The sequence below is a fragment of the Stenella coeruleoalba genome, assembly GCF_951394435.1.
Source record: "Stenella coeruleoalba genome assembly, chromosome: 18".
In the NCBI taxonomy this organism is placed as follows: domain Eukaryota; kingdom Metazoa; phylum Chordata; class Mammalia; order Artiodactyla; family Delphinidae; genus Stenella; species Stenella coeruleoalba.
Window position 1 is genome coordinate 32483245 of NC_137164.1, and position 26086 is coordinate 32509330.

Here is a 26086-nt window from a genome sequence, read left to right on the forward strand (position 1 = left end):
ATAAAAAATGATACAAAGGAACTTATTTACAAAACAAAAACTGACTCACAGATCTGGAAGTCAAACTTATGGCTACCAAAGGGGAAATATGGCAGGAAGCGATAAATTAGGAGATTGGGATTAACATATACACACTACTATATATAAAACAGATAACTAATAAGGACCTACTGTATAGCACAGGGAACTCTACTCAATATTCTGTAATAACCTATATGGGAAAAGAATCTGAAAAAGAATGGATATATGTATATATATAACTGATTCACTTTGCTGTATATCTGAAATTAACACAACATTGTAAGTCACCTATACTCCAATAAAAATTTAAAAAAAAAGACAGACCATAAATCATGTACTGCTTTGATAAAAATATGCACAGGGCACTATGGTAAAACCCAAAAGTTCTGACCCTACCAAGCCCAGGGGCAAGGATGAGGGGAGAGGCAAGGAATGGAGACAGGATGGACAGAGAAAGTCTTCACTGAGGAGGAACCCATTTACTAATGTAAGATCAGAGCACGATGGCTTCCAGAGTGGCCCACTGAAGCCACTCCACAACATGAGTCTGTTTCTAGAACTTGGAATAGAGATTATGTGTTGGCAAAGTGCAGAGACAGAGTCATGAAACAAAGGTAAGGGTGGGATCTGAATGAAAAGAGGAAAAAAAAACTGTAGAGTGCCCACAAAATATGAACAAACCTCAAGAATATCATAACATAGAATACTATTCAGCAACAGAAAGGAAGCACTCACACACACCACAACATGGATGAACCTTGAAAACATCATGCCAAGTAGAGGAATTCAGTCACAAAAGCGCACGTAAGACTCCATTTATATAAAATGTCCAGAAGAGGCAAATCTATAGACAGAAAGTGGACTGGACATTGCCTAGGGCTGAGCGAGTTGGGAATAATTCGGGAGAGACTATTCACAGGCATAGTATATTTCATATAAAAATTCTATATAGTATATTCTATATAAAAAGAATATATATATATATTCTTTTTGGGTAATGAAAATGTTCTTAAATTGATTGTGGTGATGGTTCTACAACTCTGCAAGTATACTAAAAACCATTGAATCATACACTTTAAATGGGTGAACTACATGCTATGTGAATTATACCTCAATAAGGCTTTGCAAATATACCACTGTAGATTCTCATAAAAGTTAATACTTAATAATTGCACATGGTTTTATTATTGGCCTTAGGAGCCATCTGAAGGCTAAGTCAGCACAGCAAGTGTGTGGGTTTGGAGCTACATGGAACAAGACTCAAGCCACAGCTACACCACTTGAGAGCTGTGCATACTTGGGTAAGCTACCTACTTAGGCTGCCTGAGCCCCGATGCACTCCGCACTACAATAAGTACATCACCCACCTTGCAGGGTGAGAAGTTATATACATAATCTGCATAAGTGCTCAATATTACTACCATTTCTGAATATTATCCTATGAGAAATAAATGTTATCCAGAAAAGTTTACATAAATATCCTTTTCTTAGATACTATCCAGAGGAATAAAACACAGCGTTCTGATTCAATTTTTTAAATTGTGCATGTCCAGATCTACATCTCATTCATCTTTTTATGCCCACCTAAACCACGTGCCTAAGATGTTACTTTGGATATTGGGGGTGCTAAACACTTTTTGAGCGCTCAGTGAGTTCTAGGCACTGTTTCATATTTGACATAAAGTGAAGCTGAATTCAAATCCTAGTTATCGAAGTGCTGTGCTTGGTCCTCCTTATCATGCTTCTGTGTTTTTGGTGCTACTGTTTATTTGGGTCTTGTTGTTATTCTCATTGTTATTTTTTACCGTTAACCAAGAGTTACATTCAAAAATATACTTCTCAGAAAAATTCATTTGAACATATAAGAATCTGTAACGGTGATATAAAATGTTAAGTACTTATAAGAAAGCTGATTATTTTCAGCATGCAGAATATAGGATAAGGCATGCTTAGTTCTCTCGTTTTTAAACAAAACTTTTAAAAACTATATGTGTGATATTTTAGTCTGGTTTACTTTAATTAGCAACTACATATTTTTGAAAAGCTGACATGTCTTTAGCTATCCTCTGTACCTCTTTTTGAAGTGTGCGATTCACCCTCAAAGAAAGAGAGATGATTTGAATGATTCCAAGTTGACTAACAACTTGTGATTAAACAAAATTTTTAAATGAACATATTGACTAGTCCCTTTTACTATTTGAAAGCAACAATCTAATGTATTTCACAACCAGTTCTACCTCTTACTTTAGCACTATAAAGAAAGTCCATTTCCAAAACAGGCAGTTTGTAGCAATTTCAAAGGTGTTAGTGCAGCACACCATCAACATTACATGGTTAGTTAAGATGCACAACAAAGGAAACATCAAGGATAATCTTACCATATCATCTGTCAGTGTCCTAATATTTAAATGCTGCAAATGAAAGAAACCAATCATATCAGTAATTTATAACAGCTTTTTTAATATTAGTTAATAGAGTACATTTAAAATTCTACAACGCTAAGTTGAATGTAATTCAATTTCTGACAGTCTGATAAAAATGCATTATATATTGTTTTAATCACTTTCTCAAAAAGATGGACAAAAGTTACCTTGAATGTGATAGTCTCCTAAAATTTCTTGTCTTTGTAAACCTCACAAACTAGAAACCTCACTGTAGAACAATAAATATATTCTCCCAAATAACAGTATTAGCTACCATACAGACTTAGAATGCAATGGATATAGGGGTTTAAATAAGATTTTCAGAAAAGTGTTCAAATTATAAAAGTGAAACTTTAAATCTACCATTAGCATGCAGCATAATAGATAATGAAGTACTTTGCTGGCTAATTAACTTAAACAATTCTAATAAAAGAGAAGAGAGTACTGGAATGACTATTTGCATCTTTAACATCAGTTTGATTTATCACCAGTTATTGACAGTAGACACTTTTCAATTTCATTGCTACTTCTTTGAGAACCCTTTTGCCAATTTCCTTGCTAGACATACACAAGGCCACTTTAGAAAGTGAATAAATTAGTTTCCTGCAAAGTGGAGTTGAAAGCAAAATTAAGCATTTAGGGGGGAAAAACAATCCAAGTTTTTATAAATTCTGGAGCTGGGGAAGATTTTGTATTTAAGTAGCTGGAATCAATTTCCAATTCTCCTTCTTCTTATTCATTGTAGCATTAGACCTTTAAAAGGGCAGAGAAAGTGTCAAGCACATTTCCTAAACAGGAAATTAGGTCAGGTCTATGAAAAGTATAAAAGGATATGTGTTAGCAATCATCATCTAACGGAATAAGTGGCAAATAGGTATCAATAAATTCAATATTTATTGACAGAATGAAATTTATCATTCATGCTTGTAACTAGAATGCACTTTTTTTTTAACATCTTTATTGGAGTATAATTGCTTTACACTGGTGTGATAGTTTCTGCTTTAAAACAAAGTGAATCAGTTATACATATACATATATCCCCATATCTACATCCCCTTGCGTCTCCCTCCCACCCTCCCTATCCCACCCCTCTAGGTGGTCACAAAGCACCGAGCTGATCTCCCTGTGCTATGCGGCTGCTTCCCACTAGATATCTATTTTACATGTGGTAGTGTATATATGTCCATGCCACTCTCTCACTTTGTCCCAGCTTACCCTTCCCCCTCCCCGTATACTCAAGTCCATTCTCTAGTAGGTCTGCGTCTTTATTCCAGTCTTGACCCTGGGTTCTTCATGACCTTTTTTTTCCTTTTTCTTAGATTCCATATATATGTGTTAGCATATGGTATTTGTTTTTCTCTTTCTGACTTACTTCACTCTGTAGGACAGACTCTAGGTCCATCCAGCTCACTACAAATAACTCAGTTTCGTTTCTTTTTATGTCTAAGTAATATTCCATTGTATATATGTGCCACATCTTCTTTATCCATTCATCTGTCGATGGACACTTAGGTTGCTTCCACGTCCTGGCTATTGTAAATAGAGCTGCAATGAACATTGTGGTACATGACTCTTTTTGAATTATGGTTTTCTCAGGGTATATGCCCAGTAGTGGGATTGCTGGGTCATATGGTAGTTCTATTGAGGAACCTCCATACTGTTCTCCATAGTGGCTGTATCAATTCACATTCCCACCAGCAGTGCAGGAGGGCTCCCCTTTCTCCACACCCTCTCCAGCATTTGTTTGTAGATTTTTTGATGATGGCACTTTTATGCTCATGAATCTACCTCGATGATGATCCAGGTTAAAAATTTGTACAGTGTAAATCACTATCCCAGATTCTCCACCCTTTCAGAGAAGATGTTCCTTCTTCTACGGCAGGAAAAACAGTAACTGGAGGGACACAGCATGAGCTTTGCTTATACTAAAGAGAATGCAGCTGGATAAGTGATCATGCCAGTTCTAGACTGAATTACGTGATCAGTAGACCACATATGCTGACCTAGGAGCAAAGAAATAATAATACTGGATTAACAAAGTTTAATGTTGAATCCTGGGTTGTAAAATTTACTTTTAATCACTATTAACTTCAGCAGTTGAAATTAACAAGTATGCACAGAGGCCCGTGAGAGTGGGTGTGATCCTGAGGCACTTAGGGGCACAATCTCATCCCAGAGACCATGACTAGAATTGAACCCAAACCCACATGGCTACTGTCTGTGTGCTTTCCCACTAGTAGAGATTTCCAGTCCACTGCATTTGGTTAACCACATTGCTCTCTCCCTCTCCAACCAGAGGTATCACCCCAGTCACAACTCACATCACACCTGAAAGGAATAATTTCAAGTTCCTCTGACAAGGAAAAAGGAATAGAGACAACTTCTGACACAACAGCATTCTAAGTGGCCTAATGCTTGAAAAGTAAGGCTAATGAAAAAGTATCATGCAGAAATCCTACTTGGAATAGTATGCCACAATAAAGCGAAAACATGTACTAACACAAGTGAAATATTCCAAAATGCCAGTTTGAGTTGCCTTGAGGAAAATGCCATAAAGTGATGTTAAAGAAGAGAAAAGAAACAATGAAAGCAGACAAACAATTTTAAGAGAAATGACACTAGGGCCTATGTAAGATTTATGAACTAAAAACTGCATAGAAGATACAGAAAGTATTATACAGAAAACGTAGGGAATGTAGGTTACATGATGTAAAATTCAGAAGATGTAAATAACCAAGAGGAACATTTTTATTTACCTTCAATGGCCTAAAATAGGACAGGCTTTTAAATTAGAGTTGGACTCATAACTTACAGAAGAAGAGTAGTCACTCGAGTAGAAACAAGACACGTAAGGATTCATTTTTTTGGTCATAGTATTTTTTTAATTTTTTTTTAATATCCTTAAACTATTTCATTGAGGATCTAGCAACTCAATTAATTTGTTAAATGCTTGGCCTGTTTTTTAAACACTATATAGGCATGCATGTAAGTCCAATTACAAGCTATATTATTATACACAATCTTTCACAAAAAAGAACACGCAATGAATTACAACAGAATTATAATGCTTACATAGAAAAATAAGAAAACTCAAAGGGATGTAAGCATGGGAAGTTTAACAGTCTGAGAGACAAGCAAGAAGTTAAGGTCAGGTTCACTATTCCTTCTCTTCTGGGAAACACTTATCTATCAATTCTTACCACCAGCAAGATAAGCCAGTAGGGCATGATGACAGCAAATTCAAGGGCCCATGACAGAACTAACAGAGTAACAGAGTAAACAGCTGGAAAACTCATCTAAAAATGTTGGTTTCTATATCCAAACAGTAGAGACAGAATAAGTTTCAATTCAAGATTCAGCTTTCAGAAAACAGAGATTACATAGGTATTTGTTTACCCACATGCAATCTGAAAGAAACCACTAAACACAAGCTAGCATTAAAAAATTTGAGTAGATCTAAGTGTGAGTAATTTCCCCTACAAACTTAAATGTCTAATCACAGTCCACTTCAAATATGATTGGGAAAAATAAGAAAGAAACACTAAATATTTAGTGAAAAAATGTAAAGGTTAGATCAAGTGGCATCCTTTTGTAGGATCTTTGAATGTTAATATTAATTCAAGTTTATTGTAAAGTTTACATTATCTCAAAGTCCTACCTGTTTAGATTACAGACTTCTAAAAAGTGGAGGGAGAGGGAGAAGAGAACGACTGACATAAAATCCTCAGATAACTCTGTGGGGTTTTGGCCTTGCTTTTGGAGATACAAAACTACAAGGGTGACATCCTTAATGTATAAAAGAAAAAAAACTTTATTATAAAAAAGTATTGCTTTTATACTAGTACTTGAAATACTGTTCAAATGTCTGGTTAAGTAAGACACTTAAAAAAATGAAGTATTTCTGTTTTATAGCTACCAGCATGCTCTTTACTATATGGTCTGGTTGGGGAAAACAGAAACTGCCCATATCAATCCAGTTCATGGGTAGAATTTGCTAACATTCATACCAAGTAGGAAACAGAATCATAAAACCACTATTAAATGGAATCAAATAGGAACACTCTTAAAAATAACAACCTGATAGCAACATTAGGGTTATATTTGCCAGGGGGGAGAAAAGTTAAAAGTGTACAATTTTAGATATATTAAAACACTTACACCTAGATGTGACTTTGTGACCTTTAGTTACATTACCTGGCCTATGACTCTATAGTGTTAATGCTTTATGACAATGAGATAGAATAAAAGTGGTGATAATATCAAAATATAAACAACTCTGAACACAGGACCACTGGTAATTAATTGGCTAAGGTGTGGTACTAAAGCACACTGGGGCTCTTTTCCCAAGCCAAACCTCACCCTTCTTCCTGTGGTCCTATGTTTCTCAAACTGCTAATTCTATTTCTCCCTAAAAAGAAAGCAGCTCTACATGTAGACAGGTTTTCTGCTAATGACAGTTCCTAGGATGAATGGTCAAGAGGATCACTCTGGAATTGGAAGAGAGAACAAGTCTTTATAGATTTTTCTTCAAAAGAACATAGAATCAAAAAAGGGGGGGGGGCAGTTTTGACAGAAACACAGAACATCGTCCTCTATATTCCCATTTAAGCAAGGCATCAAAACCTTTATTGAAGACAGTACATAATGTCAAAAAATAGATCCAGAGCTTACAGAGCACTGTGCAAAATGCTGTCAATATCGAGGTATGGAGAACACCACCACCAACTTAGTTGACAAATAAGTAACAAAGACCAAATAAATTATATAATACAAAGCAACATACAAACCCCTGAGGTTCACATGCAATGAAAAAAAGATTCCAAGCTGTAACCTAAGCGTTTTAGCAAATTTTACATTTTCTTTCATTGGTTGGCACATGTGGATTAGCAGACAGCAAAGGCTCTGTCCACTGATGTCCTTAGACATGTGAAGGCCCACCAGGCATCAAGCTAGCAGGCTCGGATCACTGTCAGCAGAGGCAATACACAGTAATATTTTAGAATAATCTTTAGCTGTTGCAATTTAATTCTATTAAGTTTACACCACTTAACTGGGTCATTATGAGAAATTAGCAACAAGAGGAAAAATTAAAAAGATTAAAGCCTCCAAACACAAGTGACTTGGACCCAATTCTCATAAACTAGACCCTCCAAACCAAGTGGTTTTCAGCTTGTTAGTGTGCACAAGAAAAACACCAAGACTTTCTTTGTAAAAGTAGATGGCAGGACCTCAGCTTCCCAAGATCCTGGTGCAGTAGGTCTAAGGTGGGGCTTAGGAACCTGTACACTTAAGGGGCTCGAGGGCACTGCTGCTGCAGCGAGTCTGGGACCACACTCCACCACTATCAGCATTAAACATCCCCTGGGCTGCACACAGACCAACGTCTGTCACGTGCCTCATTTAAAATCTATGTCGCAGAAACAAATGAAAACAAGGGTGCAGACAGGAAGCACAGAGGATTTTAAAGAAGTGAGAGACAGGGAGCTGGTACGGTTGGGACAGGCTTTAGTGCCCTGAAGTGACTGGCACCAATTAGCACTGATTTAAGAAAATTCAACGATCTCTGAGTGCAGGATGAATCACCAATTGCATCACTTATTCAAATACTTAGTCTCTCTCTAAGGTACAATAATTCAATCTCATAAGCATATATTTAGTACTTAAGTATTAAAAATTGTTCATTATATCAAACCACGACATGACACTATTTGCTTGAAAAAACGGGTGACAGGTTCTGATCAACAGAACACAGTTACACCTTAAGGAGAAAGGGCCAGGCTCAGTCCTCTCTTAATCGTAATCTGTTTAATCATAATTATAATCTGCTCAAAGTTTTGTTTTAAAGTCCAGCTTATTCCCTTCCACTAATACACTTATAAATATGTGTTTTAATCTAGTAACATTTCTTATCCACACACCTGTCTTTATTTTAATATCAATGCCAATTATAAAGATTGTAGCAATGTGAAATAATACTACTAGCAACTGTGACACTAAACACACCTGTGGATGGGTCGAAGAGGTATCTCCCCAGCACCCACACAACACACCTAGATCTGAAAATATTGTTCTTCAAGGGCTCCAGATTTAACAGCTCAGGAGGGTCCAAAAATAATACTGAAGCTTTCCCAGCTCTGAGGACAAGAGTAGAGCTGGCTCTTTGATACTATAAAGTAAAGCTTTTAAGCTGCCTCGCTCTTCATGTGGTCATTTTTTTAGTTTGAGGTGGAGAAAAGTGAGAGCGATGTTACGAACAGGTGAGAATCAGAAAAAGCTCACCAGCATCTTTTAATCTGTTCATTTACTCAAAATTGTAATCCTGCCCATCTTAGGATGATAAACACCTGTCCACTGCCCATTTTCCAAGGCTTATGCACCTTAGCATCCAAGAATCCAGACCTGCCTTCTCCATGACTCCTTCTTTGTGAAAGACCAGGTTTCAGAAGGAGGCATCATTCAACCATTTACAGACATGAAAAGATTCATTTCTAAGAGGGCACAAGGTTTTCAAAAGGATCAAAAGTGTACCACATAACTGCTCGAAAACAACCACCTCTCCAGAAAAACCAATTCTCAAATTGCTACTTGTAACTCTCACCTGAATTACACATCACAGGGGCTGAACACCTAACAAGTCATTTTTTATTCTAGCAGAACTCTAGTGTTCCTTTTCTTTCAAAGAGAAAACATAATGACTAATCCTAGTAACACAGCCTTCATACCTATTTTAAGATATTCTCTTCAGCTGTTCCAGTTTCTTTCACTAAATTACCAGATCAAAAACGCTTCTCCAACGGGTCCAGGAAAAGACAATTCAAATCCCTGAACCCCTTTACAAGTTAGGTCTGGTTCGAGGTCATCAGAACCCAAGACCTTTTTCATTATCTGGAGAAGGCTGAAAAGTAAGATATTAGCTGTAGACGGATTTTAAATGGTCCCAGAGCTTCCAAAATCACCCTGAAGTTTATCTAATTACTATGTTATTTCTGAGAGTGCCTCAGCCTCTTAGATGTCATGTCTAAGACACGAATTTAGACTGGATATTCCTGAGACTTATATAGTACCACGCATCACACTGCTCTATATTTGAGAAGGGTTTTATTTGTTTACATTTTAGCATCACCATAAGGAAATAAATCTGGTGAAACCTTCTGAGAGAACAATTTGGTGAAACAAATCCTATGTTCAACCTAGTAATTCTACTAGTAATTACTCTTTAACCTAGTAATTCTATTTGTAGAATCTATACTTAGGAAATAAGAAATACAATCAAGTATTCTTATACATAGATATATACCACTACAGCATTATTTTAAATAGCTAGAATTGTAATCAACCTAAAACTTCCCAGAATACGTGCAAGATTAAATTACAGTCTTACCATAGCAAAAATGCTTACAATATAATGTTACATGAAACAAAGCTGTATTTAAAATTGCATTTGCAATATAATTCTAACTTCATTAATATACACATTTATGGAAAAAAAACAGACAGGAACCACTGTTAATTTTATATATCTGGATTGTGGGATTTGAAACAATTTTTTTTACATTTTTCTGTATTTTCTTAGCTGTCTGGAATGAGCATATTTATTTTTATAATGAGAAAAGTTTCTTTTAATTACTATGGATATTACTTTTCACACTAAACAGAAAATATAGATTTGTTCCTTTTCAAATAAAAATGTATGTATGAGACAGTAAAAGAAATAAAAATCTAAAAAATCTAATAAATACTGTGAACAGAGACTTTTTAATAGGCTGGATTTTTAATGCATATTTTCAAATACGTCAGAATACATTAAGCACATTATTCATTTGTTTTCTAATCCACATATATAAATTAACCAATCTCAAAAGTCTCCTTGGTTTTGTGAATTATTGATGTTGTCACCTGCTAGAGACTTAATTCCAAGAAAACTATATGAATCACTACATCACAAGCACAAATCCTTTTGACACAAATTCAATTTCTGTGGCAACAATAATATATTGACTTAGCTTTATTTTTCTACTTTGACACTTATTAATGTCAGAAATAAAAGAAATCTATCATTTTTCCTTATTATAAATGTAAACTATCTCATGCCATCTTAAGAAAGCTAAGGTAGGGCTTCCCTGGTGGCGCAGTGGTTGAGAATCTGCCTGCCAATGCAGGGGACGTGGGTTCGAGCCCTGGTCTGGGAGGATCCCAGATGCATGCCGCGGAGCAACTGGGCCCGTGAGCCACAGCTGCTGAGCCTGCGTGTCTGGAGCCCATGCTCCCAACAGGAGAGGCCGCGATAGTGAGAGGCCCACGCACCACGATGGAGTGGCCCCCGCTTGCTGCAACTGGAGAAAGCCCTTGCACAGAAACGAAGACCCAACACAGCCAAAACTAAATAAATAAATTTAAAAAAGAAAGCTAAGGTAAATACCACTCACTTGATAACTCAATGCAAATGAAGACATGATAACAAAGTATAAGAAATAAGACATGATTGTTCAAGTAAGACCTAGTCTCATAATCCTTTTTTCTTTTTTCTTTTATTTATTTATTTGTTTGTTTGTTTATTTGGCTGTGTTGGGTCTTAGTTGTGGTACGCAGGCTCTTTCGTTGCGGCATGCGGAATTCTCTCTAGTTGGGGTGCGGGGGCTCAGTAGTTGCAACACACAGGCTTAGTTGCCCTGCGGCATGTGGAATCTTAGTTCCCCGACCAGGGATCGGACCCACGTCCCCTGCATTGGAAGGCGGATTCTTAACCACTGGACCACCAGAGAAGTCCCTCATAACCCTATTTTTCTACTACGCAATACAATTAGGCTGCCAACATGTGCAAGACACTATATTAAATACAAAGAAGACCCACCCAGTGGTTAAGAATCCACCTTCCAATGCAGGGGACGCAGGTTCGATCTCTGGTCAGGGAATTAAGATCCACATGCTGCAGGGCAACTAAGACCACGTGCTGCAACTACTGAGCCTGCGTGCCACAACTAGAGAGTCCACATGCTGCAACTACAGAGCCCAATCGCTCTGAGCCTACACGCCACAACTACTGAGCCTATGCACTCTGGAGCCCACGTGCCACAGCTAGAGAGCTCACACGCTGCAACTACTGAGCCCGTGTGCTCTGGAGCCCGAGCACCACAACTAGAGAGAAGCCTGCGCACCACACCTAGAGAGAAGCCACACGCCACAACTAGAGAGAAGCCCACACACCGCAACAAAGAGCCTGCATACCACAACTAGAGAGAAGCCACATGCCACAACTAGAGAACTCACGTGCCACAACTACTGAGGCCGTGCACTCTGGAGCCTGAGCGCCATAACTAGAGAGAAGCCCACGCACCACAACTAGAGAAAAGCCACGCACCACAACTAGAGACAAGCCCACATGCTGCAACAAAGAGCCTGCGCACCACAGCTAGAGAGAAGGCATGTGCCACAACTAGAAAGCTCATGTGCCATAACTACTGAGCCCGTGCACTCTGGAGTTTGAGCGCCACAACTAGAGAGATGCCCGCACGCCACAACAAAGAGTCCACACACTGCAACAAAAGATCCCACGTGCCAGAACTAAGACCTGCTGCAGCCAATAAATAAATAAATAAATAAATTTTAAAAGAAAAAAAGAAGAAGAGTGCTAGGAGGTAGAGTCAGAGACAAAAGGGATGGGGGGGGTGTCTAGGGCCAAAAAAAAAAATATATATATATATATATATAAATATATATATATATATATATATATATATATATATATATATAAAGAGGACCCAGTCCCTGCTCTTATGAGCTTACAACCAAAGGAGCAGCAAGACAAGTAGCTGAATAACCAAAATGCAAGACAGTGGGATAAGCACCATAACAGAGGTATTTAATGCTGACAGGAAGAAAAGGCAGCATTTTTAATCATATGTGCATAAATACTTGCTAAGGAACATGCAAACATTATAGCAATGATCTAAAACTAAAGTCAAATTAAGCCATGATTTAGGTATAACTGGTAGTACAGAATTTGTCCTTTTTACACAATGACAGATTCCTAAAACATTCATTCATTCAACAAATATTAAACATTTCTATGTATTGACAAGGGAACCATCAGTAAATAAAACAAAGATTCCTGTCCTAAAGAAGCTTACCTTCTATTGGGGAACAGACAACAAACACATTAATAAGTTATAGAGGATGTTAGAAGGTGATGAGAGCTCTGCTAAAAATGAAAATTAGCACAAAGTAAGGCAGGCTCAGAAAGCAGGGTTGCAATTTAAAACGTGGGAATTGGGGTAGGCATAAGTCTGAATGGGAAGGTGGCATCTGAGCAGACTGGAGTGGACTAAGGAATCAGGGAAAGTGTTTCAGATAAAAGAGCAGGGAGAACAAAGGCCATTAGGAAAGAGCACCTCTAGGGTTCAAGGAAGGAGGGAGCCAGTGTGGCAACAGCAACATGAAACAAATCAAAGAGGAAGGAGGGGCAGATCCATCCCAGGCCATCTTAAGGACATGGGCTTTTATTCTTCTAACAGAACAGTCACAAATGTTTATGTATAAAAACATGTTATAAGTAATCAACTTAACTAGTAAATAACAGTTGAATCCACTTTGCCAGCAGCTCTGCTTTGCTGGGTGTCAGTTGCATTGGACCACCCTCCTTTCAGCTGCTGGGGCCTCTCACATGCTGTGATTTTTCTTTGGGAAAAATCTCAAAAAACTCCCAACTCCCAAAAAAAGGAGTTGACCCACTGAGTCCCTCTTATTCCTTTCAGGTGGTAATGGGGAAGCTGGTCATGTAGGTAAGAGACCCCCAGCATGAACAGACTTGGGGCATCCTGGTACCAAAATGCTTTGCATGTATGCTGGTGGTGGTTCAAGACCTGCGGACAGCACGTGTCCTGTGTGTCAGCCTATGCCTGAGATCGCCAGACCCCTTTCACTGCATATCCTTCTGCTACTGCTGTGCTATATCCCTATCCTGTAATAAAAATGTTCTGTGTAGGGCTTCCCTGGTGGCGCAGTGGTTGAGAGTCCGCCTGCCGATGCAGGGGACGCGGGTTCGTGCCCCGGTCCGGGAGTATCCCACGTGCCGCGGAGCGGCTGGGCCCGTGAGCCGTGGCCGCTGGGCCTGCGCTTCCGGAGCCTGTGCTCCGCAGCGGGAGAGGCCACAGCGGTGGGAGGCCCGCGTACCGCAAAAAAAAAAAAAAAAAAATGTTCTGTGTATATAAAAAAAAAATTCCTTTGGGTCATTGATCACTCACTGTCTTGCAGTTTGTGGGTTTGTCTTTTTTTTCTTCTTTCCTTTTCTTAAAAAGTGGCAGGGACCTTGTTTCCCTTATCTTTGAACTCCTAGACATACCACAGCGCAGGGAACATTTAGGCCAGTGGTTTTTCAATCTGAATATGAGAATCACCTGAAGAGCTTTTGTTTTCTTTTCCTAATACAAATACCTGAGTAATATCCCAAACCAACTGAATCAGAATACCCAAAGATAGGGCCTGCCATAAGTACTTAAGCTACCCCCATGGTGACTCTAATATACAGCCAGGGTTAGAAACAACTAAATTGGGCAAGCTCAGTCTTCCAGTGCCTAGCATCACCAAAGTCCCACATGTGCAGATATGGCAGACACCTGTTGGGTTTATCTGTCTCGTGCACACAATCCCTTCTCTATGTCATAGGGGTGGGACCAGCAATCTTCATCATTCTTTGTGAGCCAACCCTGCCACAGCTGAGGTGAGCAGAGCTCAACACTTAAATCCAAGCAAAGCCAATTAAATCCTCACTCTCCCAGAAATGTGGACTTGGGATTCAGAGATGAGAATCAGGACCAAGAACATATATGTATACCTGGAACTGTGAGACTCTGGGCTTGGCTGTGTGAAAATCAAGGTAGCAGAAGCGATACAATGCAGAGATACAACAGTGGAGCAATGCCTGGTAAGAAGCACCACAAAAATGTATGATCCCAGAAAAGGGAATGAGACAAGCTGCCCGTTTTCAGTTCTCCGCTCCAATCCAAGTGAAGCAGCTAAACTCACTGTGCTTGATCCCAGGAGATAGCCCTGTGCATCTTTACAACTGCCCTTTCTAAGGTTAAACTAGATATTGTTATGTTCCTTTAAGCCAAAAGAGGCCTTGACTGACACAGAACCCGAGACTGCAAAATAGATCCCTAGGTACCCATATCATATAGCCCACATCATCACCATTTCCACCGTCACCTATTGAGCATTACCATAGTTACTAATATACCCAACAATCCTAAACATCAGCCATTATCCCATCTTACCGATCAGTAAATTAAGTGTCACAAAAGTGATCTGCCAGAGCGGATGAGTGGCCGGGCTGGGAATGGAACCTTGGTCACTGTGACCCCAAACCCAGGCTCAATTTCCTTCCCTTCCCTTCCCTTCCCTCAGTCCTCGCCACTCCGTGGGACAGCAGCTGTTTCAAACCTAGGGAGGAAGACTTACAGTAGAAATGAAGCAGTTTCTGAGTTGTTTATGAGGCAAAGGAATTGGAAATGAAATCTTAACAAGAAAGGTAAGCATAGGGCTTCCCTGGTGGTGCAGTGGTTAAGAAGCCACCTGCCAATGAAGGAGACACAGGTTCAAGCCCTGGTCCGGGAAGATGCCACATGCCATGGAGCAACTAAGCCCGTGAGCCACGACTACTGAGCCTGTGCTCTATAGCCCACGAGCCACAACTACTGAAGCCTATGCACCTAGAGCCCGTGCTCCGCAACAAGAGAAGCCACCACAATGAGAAGCCCACTCACCGCAACAAAGAGTAGCCCCCACTCACCACGCGCAGCAGTGAAGACCCAACACAGCCCAAAAAAATAAATAAAATAAAATAATAAAATAAATAAAAAGAAAGATAAGTATAATTCCAATTGAACGGTTATTAAGTGTTATAACACTGAGTACAAAGTCTTATCTTAAAAGTTGAGGTGATAAGAAGCTGGGGGGATTGTAATTTCTGAAAACTGACTAACACAAAAATATATGTTTTGCTAGGGAGTTTCCCCCTTTATTTTTTTTAAAGTTGCTTAAGTGTAAAATAGAAATGTAATCAATAGTTTTTATATTTTTATTTGTAGAATTTAAGCGTTAGTACATGCCACAAGCCTTATACACCATGTCCTTCCAAATCAGACTAAACATGAGCCACAAAAATATCCACATTTCAAAATCTCATTCAAAAAAACACACACACATACTGTCAGAAATTAATTACAGGGCAAAAGCTAAATAAAGAAAATTTAATTTTTAAATTATTGATGTTTAAACTCTTTTTTAAATAATTAAATCACCACTAAGTTTTCCTGCATAATTTGATTACTACTTTTTATTACTACCCTCTAAATTGGTTTGTCACTTAAGTCAAAAAGGTGATTGCATATTTACAAATTTAATATCTGAAAAAGGAGGAAAAAGAGCACAATTCCAGCTCTTACATGCAGTCCCAGTACTATACATAAAATGTGGTTATGTTTTACATCTCTTAGAAATACTAACCAAGCCAGATATCATTATTGCGCATCTAAGCTAACAAAACATCATGCCTGGCCTGGTATATAAAGAACTATAAAACACAGCACCTGCCCTGAAGGAGTTTACAATTCAACAGGTTCTAGAGGAAAACATAAATAACCTGGGTCACTTATTTTCCCTTTTCAGTGATTCAAAAATAATGTAACATAAGTAACCATCATGCCACTGCTACACACACAGAAATACATGGGTTCCTCACCTTAATACTTTTCATTGCACTTCTCACCCAAAGAAATTTGGGGAATTTGGAGAGAAAAATCCTTGAATGGGGTTACATACAGAGCAGTCCAATACTATATCAAACTTACACTATGTCACACGATGACATAGTGAAATTCCAACACATAAAATTCTATCTCACAACTTAGGTTTTGAACACACCAATTTCTGTAGTCAAGCTGCAGGCTCAAGAAACTACAGCCTAAACTGCCCTTGGCAATCTTCCAACAACACCAAGGAGACTTCAGTGATGACTCTCTAGTAATAACCCAAGTATATTTGTAAAGGATTTCTGAAAACACATAGTTTCATATTGATTCATATTCATAATTTCACATTACATATTGATCATCGCACGATTCAAACACACTAATAAAATGAGTCAACAAGGTTTATGGGGAAGTCAGCAGCTGACAGCAACAGGCACGGGAAGGCCCCCAGTGATCTTAATAACCTATTGCAAATGACCAAGGACTGCGGGTATAACTTACATATAACATTGTGTAAGTTAAAGACATACAATGTGTTGATCTGATACATTTATATTTTGCAATATGATTGCCACAGTAGCTTTAGCTAACCACCTCTATCACTTCACATAATTATCATTTCTTTTTTGTGTGGAGAACACTTAAGATCTAGTCTCTTAGCAACTCGGAAGTTTATGATACAGTATGGTTGACTATAATCACTATGCTATACATTAGCTCTCCAGAACTTATCTTCTGATCGTAAGTTTATACCCTTTAACTCATCTCCCCAAAGTTTATCTCCCTTAACACATTCCCCCACCCTTCTTTTTCAGATTCCACATATAGGTAATATCATATAGTATTTGTCTTTCTCCCTCTGGCTTATCTCACTTAGCATAATGCCCTCAAGGTCCAACCATGTTGTCACAAACGGCAGAATGTCTTTCTTTCTCACAGGTGAATAAACATTCTTTGTGTGTGTGTGTATATATATATATATATATATATATATATATACCATATCTTCTTTATCCATTCAACTGTTGATGGACACTTAGGTTGCTTCCATATCTTGGCTATTGTGAATAATACTGCAATAAACATGGGAGTCCAGATACCTTTTAGAGGTCCAGTTTTCGTTTCCTTTGGATATATACCCAGAACTAGGATTGATGAGTCATATGATAGTTCTATTTTTAATTTCTAGAAAACCTCCGTACTGTTTTCCATAGTGGCTGAACCAGTTTACATTCCCACCAACGGCGCACAAGGGTTGCCTTTTCTCCACATTCTCACCAACACTTGTTCTCTCTTCTTGATGACAGCCATTCTAACAGGTGTGATCCCATGCCTGTTTCTGTCATCGTTGATGTCGTTTTGCTCATAAACCCATCATTGAGGGTAGCTTCAGAGGCTAAGAAAGTGTACCATCTTTGCCTGAACAAGATGTACAAGTTATCCAGCAGGAATAAACTGTCACATCATTGGAAGGCAGTCTGACCTGTAGATGGCCTGTGCCTGAGGCCACAGGCAGTCCATTTAAACATGAATGTGGGCCAAAGTCTAGCATTAGCCACTAGCCACATATGGCTATTTCAAAAGTTAATTCAAATTAAAAAGTCAGCCCTTTGGTAGTATTAGCCACATATGACTAGTGAATATCAAATCGGACACAGCAGAACAGAACATTTCCATCATCACAGAAAGTTGTACTTAACAGCACTGATCTAGGTGGTAGTAAAAGCTAATGAAATGAATGAGCTCATGCTGGAAGGAGGTATCAAGTAAAAAAAGTAAAAGATCAAAGAGACAGTACTTGGGAACACTAAGAGGGTAGGAAGAGGGATGAGCAAAGATTAGAAGAGAAGAATAAGTTACAGCAAAGGTTTGAAGAAGTGAGGGATCAGTGCTAATACCTTGACATCTAGTAAGATGAACCTTGAAAATCGGCCACTGGGTTGGCAGTTGTTGACCTGCCAAAGCAATTTCAGTGGAATGACAGAAGCAAAGACAGGTTGAGAAGCCTATGGGAGGTGTCTGAATCCCTCCCTTATGAGCGCACTCTACCCTTGGCTGATGCCATCATGACAGCAGCAGCAAGCTAAGAGCTATTTAGTACTTACATGTTAACCCCCATTATAACACATTGAAACATCATGTCTAACCTATAATACGGGTACTACTGTTCCCACATCATACATGAAGAAACAAACAACAACAACAAAAGTAATTTCCCAAGGTCACACAGCTACCAATTTCAGAGCCAGGACTTAAACCCAGGTTAACTTCAGGGCCCGAGTTCTTTAAAATTACACAATATGGACTCCCTGGTAATACCACACACTTGGTCTGTACCACTATTTTCCATGCCAGACTGAATGGGAGCCTCTTGAAGTCAAGAACCAAACTGTACCCACCTGTGCTATGCTTGGTATTAAAGGCCATTCAAATATTTACAGAATAAATGAAAACAGCTAATTCACAGAATTTGGCTATAAGGGAAGGAAACAGCATGGTATTGAGTGGGTCACAGGGTCATGGGAAAGTTGGAGAGGGAGGTTGTTTGGTTTTCCTTCTGTTTTTTCTTTCAGAATGGAAGATATCTGAGCATTCTTACAGGATGGAGCCTGTGAAGAGTGAAACAGCTTCATGGAATGGGACTGGATCAAGATCAGTGGCAAAGGGATTAACCTTGAATAGAAAAACAGACACTTATTCTGTGGATATTGGAAGAGAAAGGATGAAGAGTTGCAGATATAGAAGATAACAGCAGCAGTAGCAGGAAATTGAGCCAGTTCAAGCAGTACGGCCTTTATTTTCTCTCTGAAGAATGTGTCAAGGTGAGTGTGAAGAGTCAGGAGAAACCATCTCTAAGATCATTTCAGCAAATGCTGTGGCATGTTCCTGTGCAGTATCAAGTGGGAGCTTCACACACACAGAGAATATCATTAAAGGATCCAAAAGAAAATAATAAAAGTCATCATTGCCTCTGTATGGGGAAAATCTGAACTGGTGGTCTAGGATGTAAGGGAGTCTTAGTGAATTTCACTCTGAACTCATACACTGTTGGGCTTTTTAAGAGTTTCACACATTACTTTTTCAATTTAAAAAACGATTTACAACAAAAAGGAATCAGGCCCATAGAGAAGGTAAAAAGAGTGAATACATACAGTCTCAGCATAAATGCTGAGAGAAGTAAAAAAGGACGTAACCAAAAAGCTAGTTCAAAGCCAGGGCTCTGGCCCAGCCTGGTTGCTTTCACATCCATCATTCCCTGTTCCCAGCTGCAGGACCTCAGGACCATCCCCAAACCTCTCTCCCTGCCTCAGTTCCATCAAGTGTAACACAAGGGTACCTACTTCAAAGCATTGTATTAGGACTAAGTGATTAAAAGAGTATCCAGCCCACCAAGAGAGCTGAATAAGCATAGCTATCATGATGATGACTGTGATCAACATCTCTGAAGACCCTGCTAATCAGTGAGTCTGTAGATTCCTGATGTCTAAGGGCGTCAGTTCACAGAGCTGGAGGGGTTTCCACCAGGATGCAGCAGCACGGGTCAGCCACAGAGAAGCCTATCAGGTTGTTCCAGTCTTGGAGATAGGAGGCAAGTGGACAAGAAGGCCAGAGCTGCTTTATTTATTTATATTCTACCTTATGGCAGGTTTGAGGAGGCGAGGAACGTGAAGGCATCCTAGTTCAAAAGAAAGCCCTGGGTTACTTTCATAGGGTGTGGGTTTAGTGTAGAGCAAGTGTTGTCAGCAGGAGGCTGACAGAGAAAGAAAGAGAGGCAAGGTCAAGGGATGGAGGTCTAGATGAAACAGAAAGGAGGGGATATATGTCCAGGGACCAAGCCTCTTGGCATGTTCCCCACTGGAATTAAGGTCAGGTCCCTGGACACAATGCAGGTGTCCAGCCGGAATGGAGGAAGGAGGAGGGAGGGGGGAAGCAGAAGAAAGGTCAAAATGCTGTCAATAACTGAGATCATGTCACATGCCCTTCAAGATGACCAGCCTGAGAGAATTCAACACTACAGAGGTGGAATCTCCCCTATTTTGGGGTTCGGGAACCAAAAGAATAAAACTACAGTCTCCCACTTACAAAGTTGCAACTTTACGATGATGTGAAAACTATACTCATTCAATAGAAACTGTACTTCAAATTTTAAATTTTGATCCTTTCCTAGGCTAGTGATAGATAGGTGGTAGGATACTCCCTCGTGATGCTGGGCGGACAGCATCCGCAGCTCCCATCAGCCACGCGATCACGAGAGAAACAATCACTCTGGACCCACACAACCAGTCTGTTTTTCACTTTCAGTACAGTATTCAATACATGAGATAGTCAACACTTTATTATAAAATAGGCTTTGTGTTAGATGAGTTTGCTTGACCATAGGCCAATGTTAAGTTTTCCAAGCACGTTTAAAGTAGCCTAGGCTAAGCTATAATGTTCAGTAAGTTAGGCATATTCCATGCATTTTTTATTATATTTTCAACTTACAACAGGTTTATTGGGCCCCAACCACATGGTAAATCCAGAAAGATCTGGAATAACAGCTGTCATGTATTAACTGTTAGGCTCTGTGCCCAAGCTATTGTAACATGCATTACCTCAACTAATCGCCACAATACTACGATTATCTATTCCATTTTACAGATAGGATAACTGAGGCACAGAAGTTAATTTTCCCAAGGACATACAGCCATATTTGAATCCAGCCCAAGCCCTCTTTATCACAGTGGTTGGAGGGTTGGAGGGGGTATTCTAAAGCCACGCTGCCAGGCCCCTGGAGGAGCTTGAGTCGGCAGGTTCAGTTCTCCAATGACCCAGATGTTTCTGGTAGTCTTTACATGCCCTCACCCACCACCAATGCAATCTTTTATAAAAATAAAATAGACATTTAGGGTATATCAATATTATTTAAATTAAAATTAATCATGAATAGATTAATGAACCAGGTGGTGTAAGGTTACAAGAGTAGTTTTGCATAGATTTTCAATTAGCCAAGTGTTCACATCATAAGCTCAAGCCTATATCAGGCACTACCATGAGAGAAAGTGACTTCCAAAAGCTTAGAAACATATGCATACAGCAACTGAAAGCAGGCTCGAGATAACATATCAATAAGAGCAAAATGATACCCTCAGAAGATAGGATGAGTGCAGTTAGAACATGGTTTTAATGAAGACCATCACCTTTTATAAAGAAATGAAACTGTCATACTGAGTTTCTGAATGTAGATTATGTGCATTCTATTTTTCATGTTCATTTCTCGGGCTGTCAATTTTTCATTAGAAATGAATTGTAATTGTCTTTATGAATTGCATTCTATCCAATGTTTTGATAAACAAAAACAGTTTAATACTACAGTACAGTCCATAATCAATGTCACCAATTTGTAAATCCTGGTTAAAAACTGAATGTTACAAAGTTTCATTTTTATGACACCCAAATAAACAGCCTGCCTCAGGAAAATGCAGCAATTATAGGATAAACTCCCCCACATCTTGGGAAGACACCTCACAATAAAATTAGCTAAAGAAATGTAACATTACAGATCTTACAATTAGATTAATCCATGTATCTTACTGAGAGTTTCAAGAAATTCCTCACCTTAACCCCAGAAAAGGCATATACTTTTTTTTTTCTTTTAACATCTAGAATGACCTAGAATTAGCAACAATTTCCTTGGAGAGCTTTGAGCAGGTTATTTAGCCATCTTTAATCCATGAAGGTTTGACATAGACCACAGCTACTTGGGTATACCCCAAGGCCCTCAGCACACAGGATGCTCTTAGTACATGTTTGATACATTAAATCCCAGTGCCCCCTTTATTTCTGGTATTTAAGATGGGCTATGATGCTAAAAGATGGAGGGATTAGAATGTTATTAGGTATTAATTCCATTCATGTATCTATTTTCACGGAAAAGAGAGAGAGATATATTGGAAACCCCCACAACAACAACAAAAATACTAATCAAAATTTTTAAAAAATTAAATCCTGTAAGCCCTTACTTCAAAGAAATGAGTAAATATTATAAGGAGATATAAATAGAAAGGGAAGAAATGAACATTTCAATAGAATTTACGATGTTTCATTTCTGAAGCTTACTGGTGAGCAGTTACATTGTGTTCTATACCTCTTTTGTATGATAAAGTATATTGTTTAAAGATTGCAAGGGAAATGTTGACCCTTAGAAAAGCACTTAGAGGTAAACTGTTTTAAAGCACATTGTATGCATCCTTCACTACTGATAATTACTTACTAATCACTTTTCGCTCTTCACGGAACAAAAGACTAAACAAAGGTGCAAAACCTTTGCCTGTTCAAGGACTCTCCTAACGTCTTGTCTTAAGGCATCTCCAGGTTCCTCAAACTGAGGTCTGCAGGGCCCTTCCACAGACTCTCCGATTCTATCAGACTTTTGAAACTTTGTATTTTTCCAAGATTATATTAAACGTTAGAAATAAAGCAAGCACGTTCTGTACAATCTGAATGACCCCTCTAGAACCACGTTCCATCAGGCACTTTTGGTGACCATGCCTGCATCTGTGTGCTCTACCAATATGATATCACCAGGCCCAACAACATGGACATCATGCCACGTACGGTTCACAAGCTCCTGCACTTAAGAAGAATTCAGTTTCAAAAAGTTCTAATTCCAAAATGACACTATTCAAGGAACGATATACCCAAAGCTATGGAAAGTTAAACTTCAAGAGAAAAATGAATATAGAGGCTGGTGGTCTTGGCTCCAATTCTTTCTGCTCTTTATCAACAGTTTCATATAATTTACTAAAAAAAAAAAAAAAAAATTTACATATGGCTCTTTTCTTTTTATCATAAGAGTTCATTACTTCACCCAGAACCTCAAGTCCAGACCTTGTGAAAATAACAGGGATGTTAGATAACAGGCTTCCACCAACAGTGTGCAGCCAGATCTTTGGAGCCATCAGTCTGTGCTTAGCCTCCTCAGCTCTGGAATTCCATTTCTATCCAAGAGTCAAGTTGACAAAAAGGAAAACAGCAAACCACACACATATCTTTCCAGTATTAAATCCAACAGTGATGACTTAATTTCAACAAAAATAATTATCAATCACATTAATGTTGTTAATTTCAATTTTATGGGTTTTATACCTTTGTTTTGGATTTTATATGTAAATCTGTTTTGTAAAATAGCCATAAGCATAAAGAGTTATACTTGGTTTTATATCTATACATATATAAGTAACATTTTTACTATCATTCAATCCACAATGGAGTATCACAAGAATTTTTTTTTCCTAAGTTTGAGGTCATTTCCTTTGACAGTTTCTTTTTGTAAGTTTCATTGGTACCTAAGTTTCATAGTTGCATAAAACTCGTTTTACAAATAAGAACATACCCCTCAGAAAGCTCCAGAAACTTGCTCTGACCTTTCAGCCATAAGAATCAGAAGTCTGCATCAATGCACATGTCACCACCTGACCTGCCAGGATAAGACCTGGGAACAGAATGCCTCCGCCTCAACATGAGGAAAAAGTCTGCTCCAATTAAGATTTCCCAGTATAAGAAAGTTATTCCAATATCCAATGTAACATCCCCAATGCCCTAAAATCTAGACCAAAATTGTACTACTACTACTATTACTACTAATGATGACAACAACAAACCTATAAATGGTAAATATTTAGAGGTTACAGTGCTGTTACAGGTCCTGTTCTCCGCCCATCACATTAACTTTTAATCTTCCCAACAACCCCATTTTACACATGAGGAAACAGGCACAGAGAGAGGCTAAGTTCACCCAAGTTCACACAGCTAATATGTGACATAGCTGGAATCGAAGCCCTAAAAATGGTACAAGTCACTGCTTGTAAACATCATTCATAATGCCTCTTCTACAAAAAACTGTGAGAAAGGTTGGCAGTGGGTCCTTTGAAGAATAAAATCTATGGCAAAGCATTTCCGAGTACTTTTCATTAATTAGATAGAAACTTGAATACTCTAGCACCAAAACTTAACTTACTGAAACTCTGAAATTCTCCTCTAAGTTAATAATGATTATGTGATTTGCTATTTGAGAAAATTACTCCCAATGGTAAGGTATTTCAATGCCACCCTGCTGCTATTGAGAGAAAGTTACCTTTGTAGATCCTGTTCAAAGAAAGCTGGTGCTTTGATCCTTAATATCTCATAAAGTAAAAGGTTATGCTTAATCTATATTTTATAGACCTAAAAGTCAAATTAGTTTCTGGGATAAACAAGCAGAGTGTGATGGTAAGCATATTCTGTAGCATTCATTTCATTCCTAGTTTGGAGAATACTATGTGCTGAGTTAAACACAATTACATTAGTGTAATACATAGCAGTTTTTTCTTGTATTATTCTGCAAGCATAAACAAGTTACACACAGGTTAATTTGCATTCTATGTAAAAAGCCAATTTTAAATCCAATCTATAAGGCAGTAAATATATAAAGATTCTAGGACACAGCAATAAAGTTATGCCGTATAGTAGAGTTAATTTAAGACAACAATAAAAACATGACAAATTTTCACATTCTACTAACTGCACAAAGGTATTTCAGGTAACATCTGTTCAGAAGCAATTGTTACAAGACAGACTAGATGAGATGCAAGGTTTCACAGTGCAATAAATGTATGTCAGTTTGCTTCTTCATAATTAAAGGCCCAAGTCTTTGAAAAAAGCAATTAAGCCTTGCTCTAAATCTAAGACAATTATCCCTGCTCCCACCCCTTTTTACTCACAAAGAAAAGATCCAGAGTGATCCAGAAGTAATAAATACCATATATTATCTATTTTCAGCAGCTAAATATACTCCCCAAAAGCCACTTGATATATTTTGTTCTCTTGATAAATCATCTATTAACAAATAAAAGTAAACTTATTTTTCCTGTTAGAAGGATAGAAGAAAAGAAAGTCTGGGATGATTCAGAGCAATTTACATTCAACGCTCTGTATCCGCAGGTTCTGAATCTGACTAGTCAACCAAACACAGATCAAAAATATTTGGGGAAAAAAAGTTCCAGGCAGTTCCAAAAAGCAAAACTTGAATTTGCCGCACACTAGCAACTATTTACATAGCATTTACATTGTATTAGGTATTATAAGTAATCTAGAAATGATTTCCTGGAGAATGTGCATAGGTTATATGCAAACACTATGCCATTTTATGTAGGGGACTTGAGCATCCATGGATTTTAGTATCCAAGGAGGGTCCTGGAGCCAACCCCCCGTGGATAACGAAGGACGACTATACTTAGAAGACTGGACTGAATAAAGTGATTTTTACCTTATGAAGGTTTCAGTGCCTGCTAGGTTAGGTGGAATTTTGACATGAATAAAACTCAGGTGCCTAAAGCCTTCAACTAAGAACACCATCTCCAATTCTTGACAGTGTAACTCTAGGACAACTGAGAGCATCACTTTAACTGAGGACTCAATGAAGAAATAAATTCAAAAAGAGCACATAGAAATCACCTGTATCATTATCATAGTTGCTTTATGATAATGATACAGCACAGCAAGATGAATGAAGGTTCTAGTCATTATTCCAGGAAACCAAACTGTGGTTATCTAATATTCGCTCAAATCACAAATCTTCCAAAATAAACGATACCACAGGAAGAGATTTAAATGAATCTGATGGTTCTCCTAAAACATACATTTATAAACTGTGAAACCAAAACTTTCAATGTGGTCATCCTCATAACTGCTGTTAGTTTCCTGTGGCTGCCGTAACAAATTACCACAAACCTGATGGCTTAAAACAGCAGAAATGTGTTCAACTGGGCTAAAATCAAGGTGTCAGCAGGGCCGATCTCCCGATACGGGAGAAGGGTTCCTTGCCTCTTCCAGTGTCTGATGGCTGCCAGCATTCTTCGGCATGTGGCTGCAACC

The 26086-nt window shown here is 38.5% G+C and overlaps 1 protein-coding gene across 1 annotated transcript in view; it reads right to left on the minus strand.

The window, feature by feature from the left end:
* The window catches only part of DIAPH3 (diaphanous related formin 3), a 413319-nt gene that overhangs the window by 382486 nt on the left and 4747 nt on the right, over window positions 1-26086 (minus strand). Inside the window, 1 exon segment of the mRNA XM_079902970.1 lies at window positions 2400-2432. Within this exon segment, the coding sequence (XP_079759096.1) occupies window positions 2400-2432 (33 nt within the window).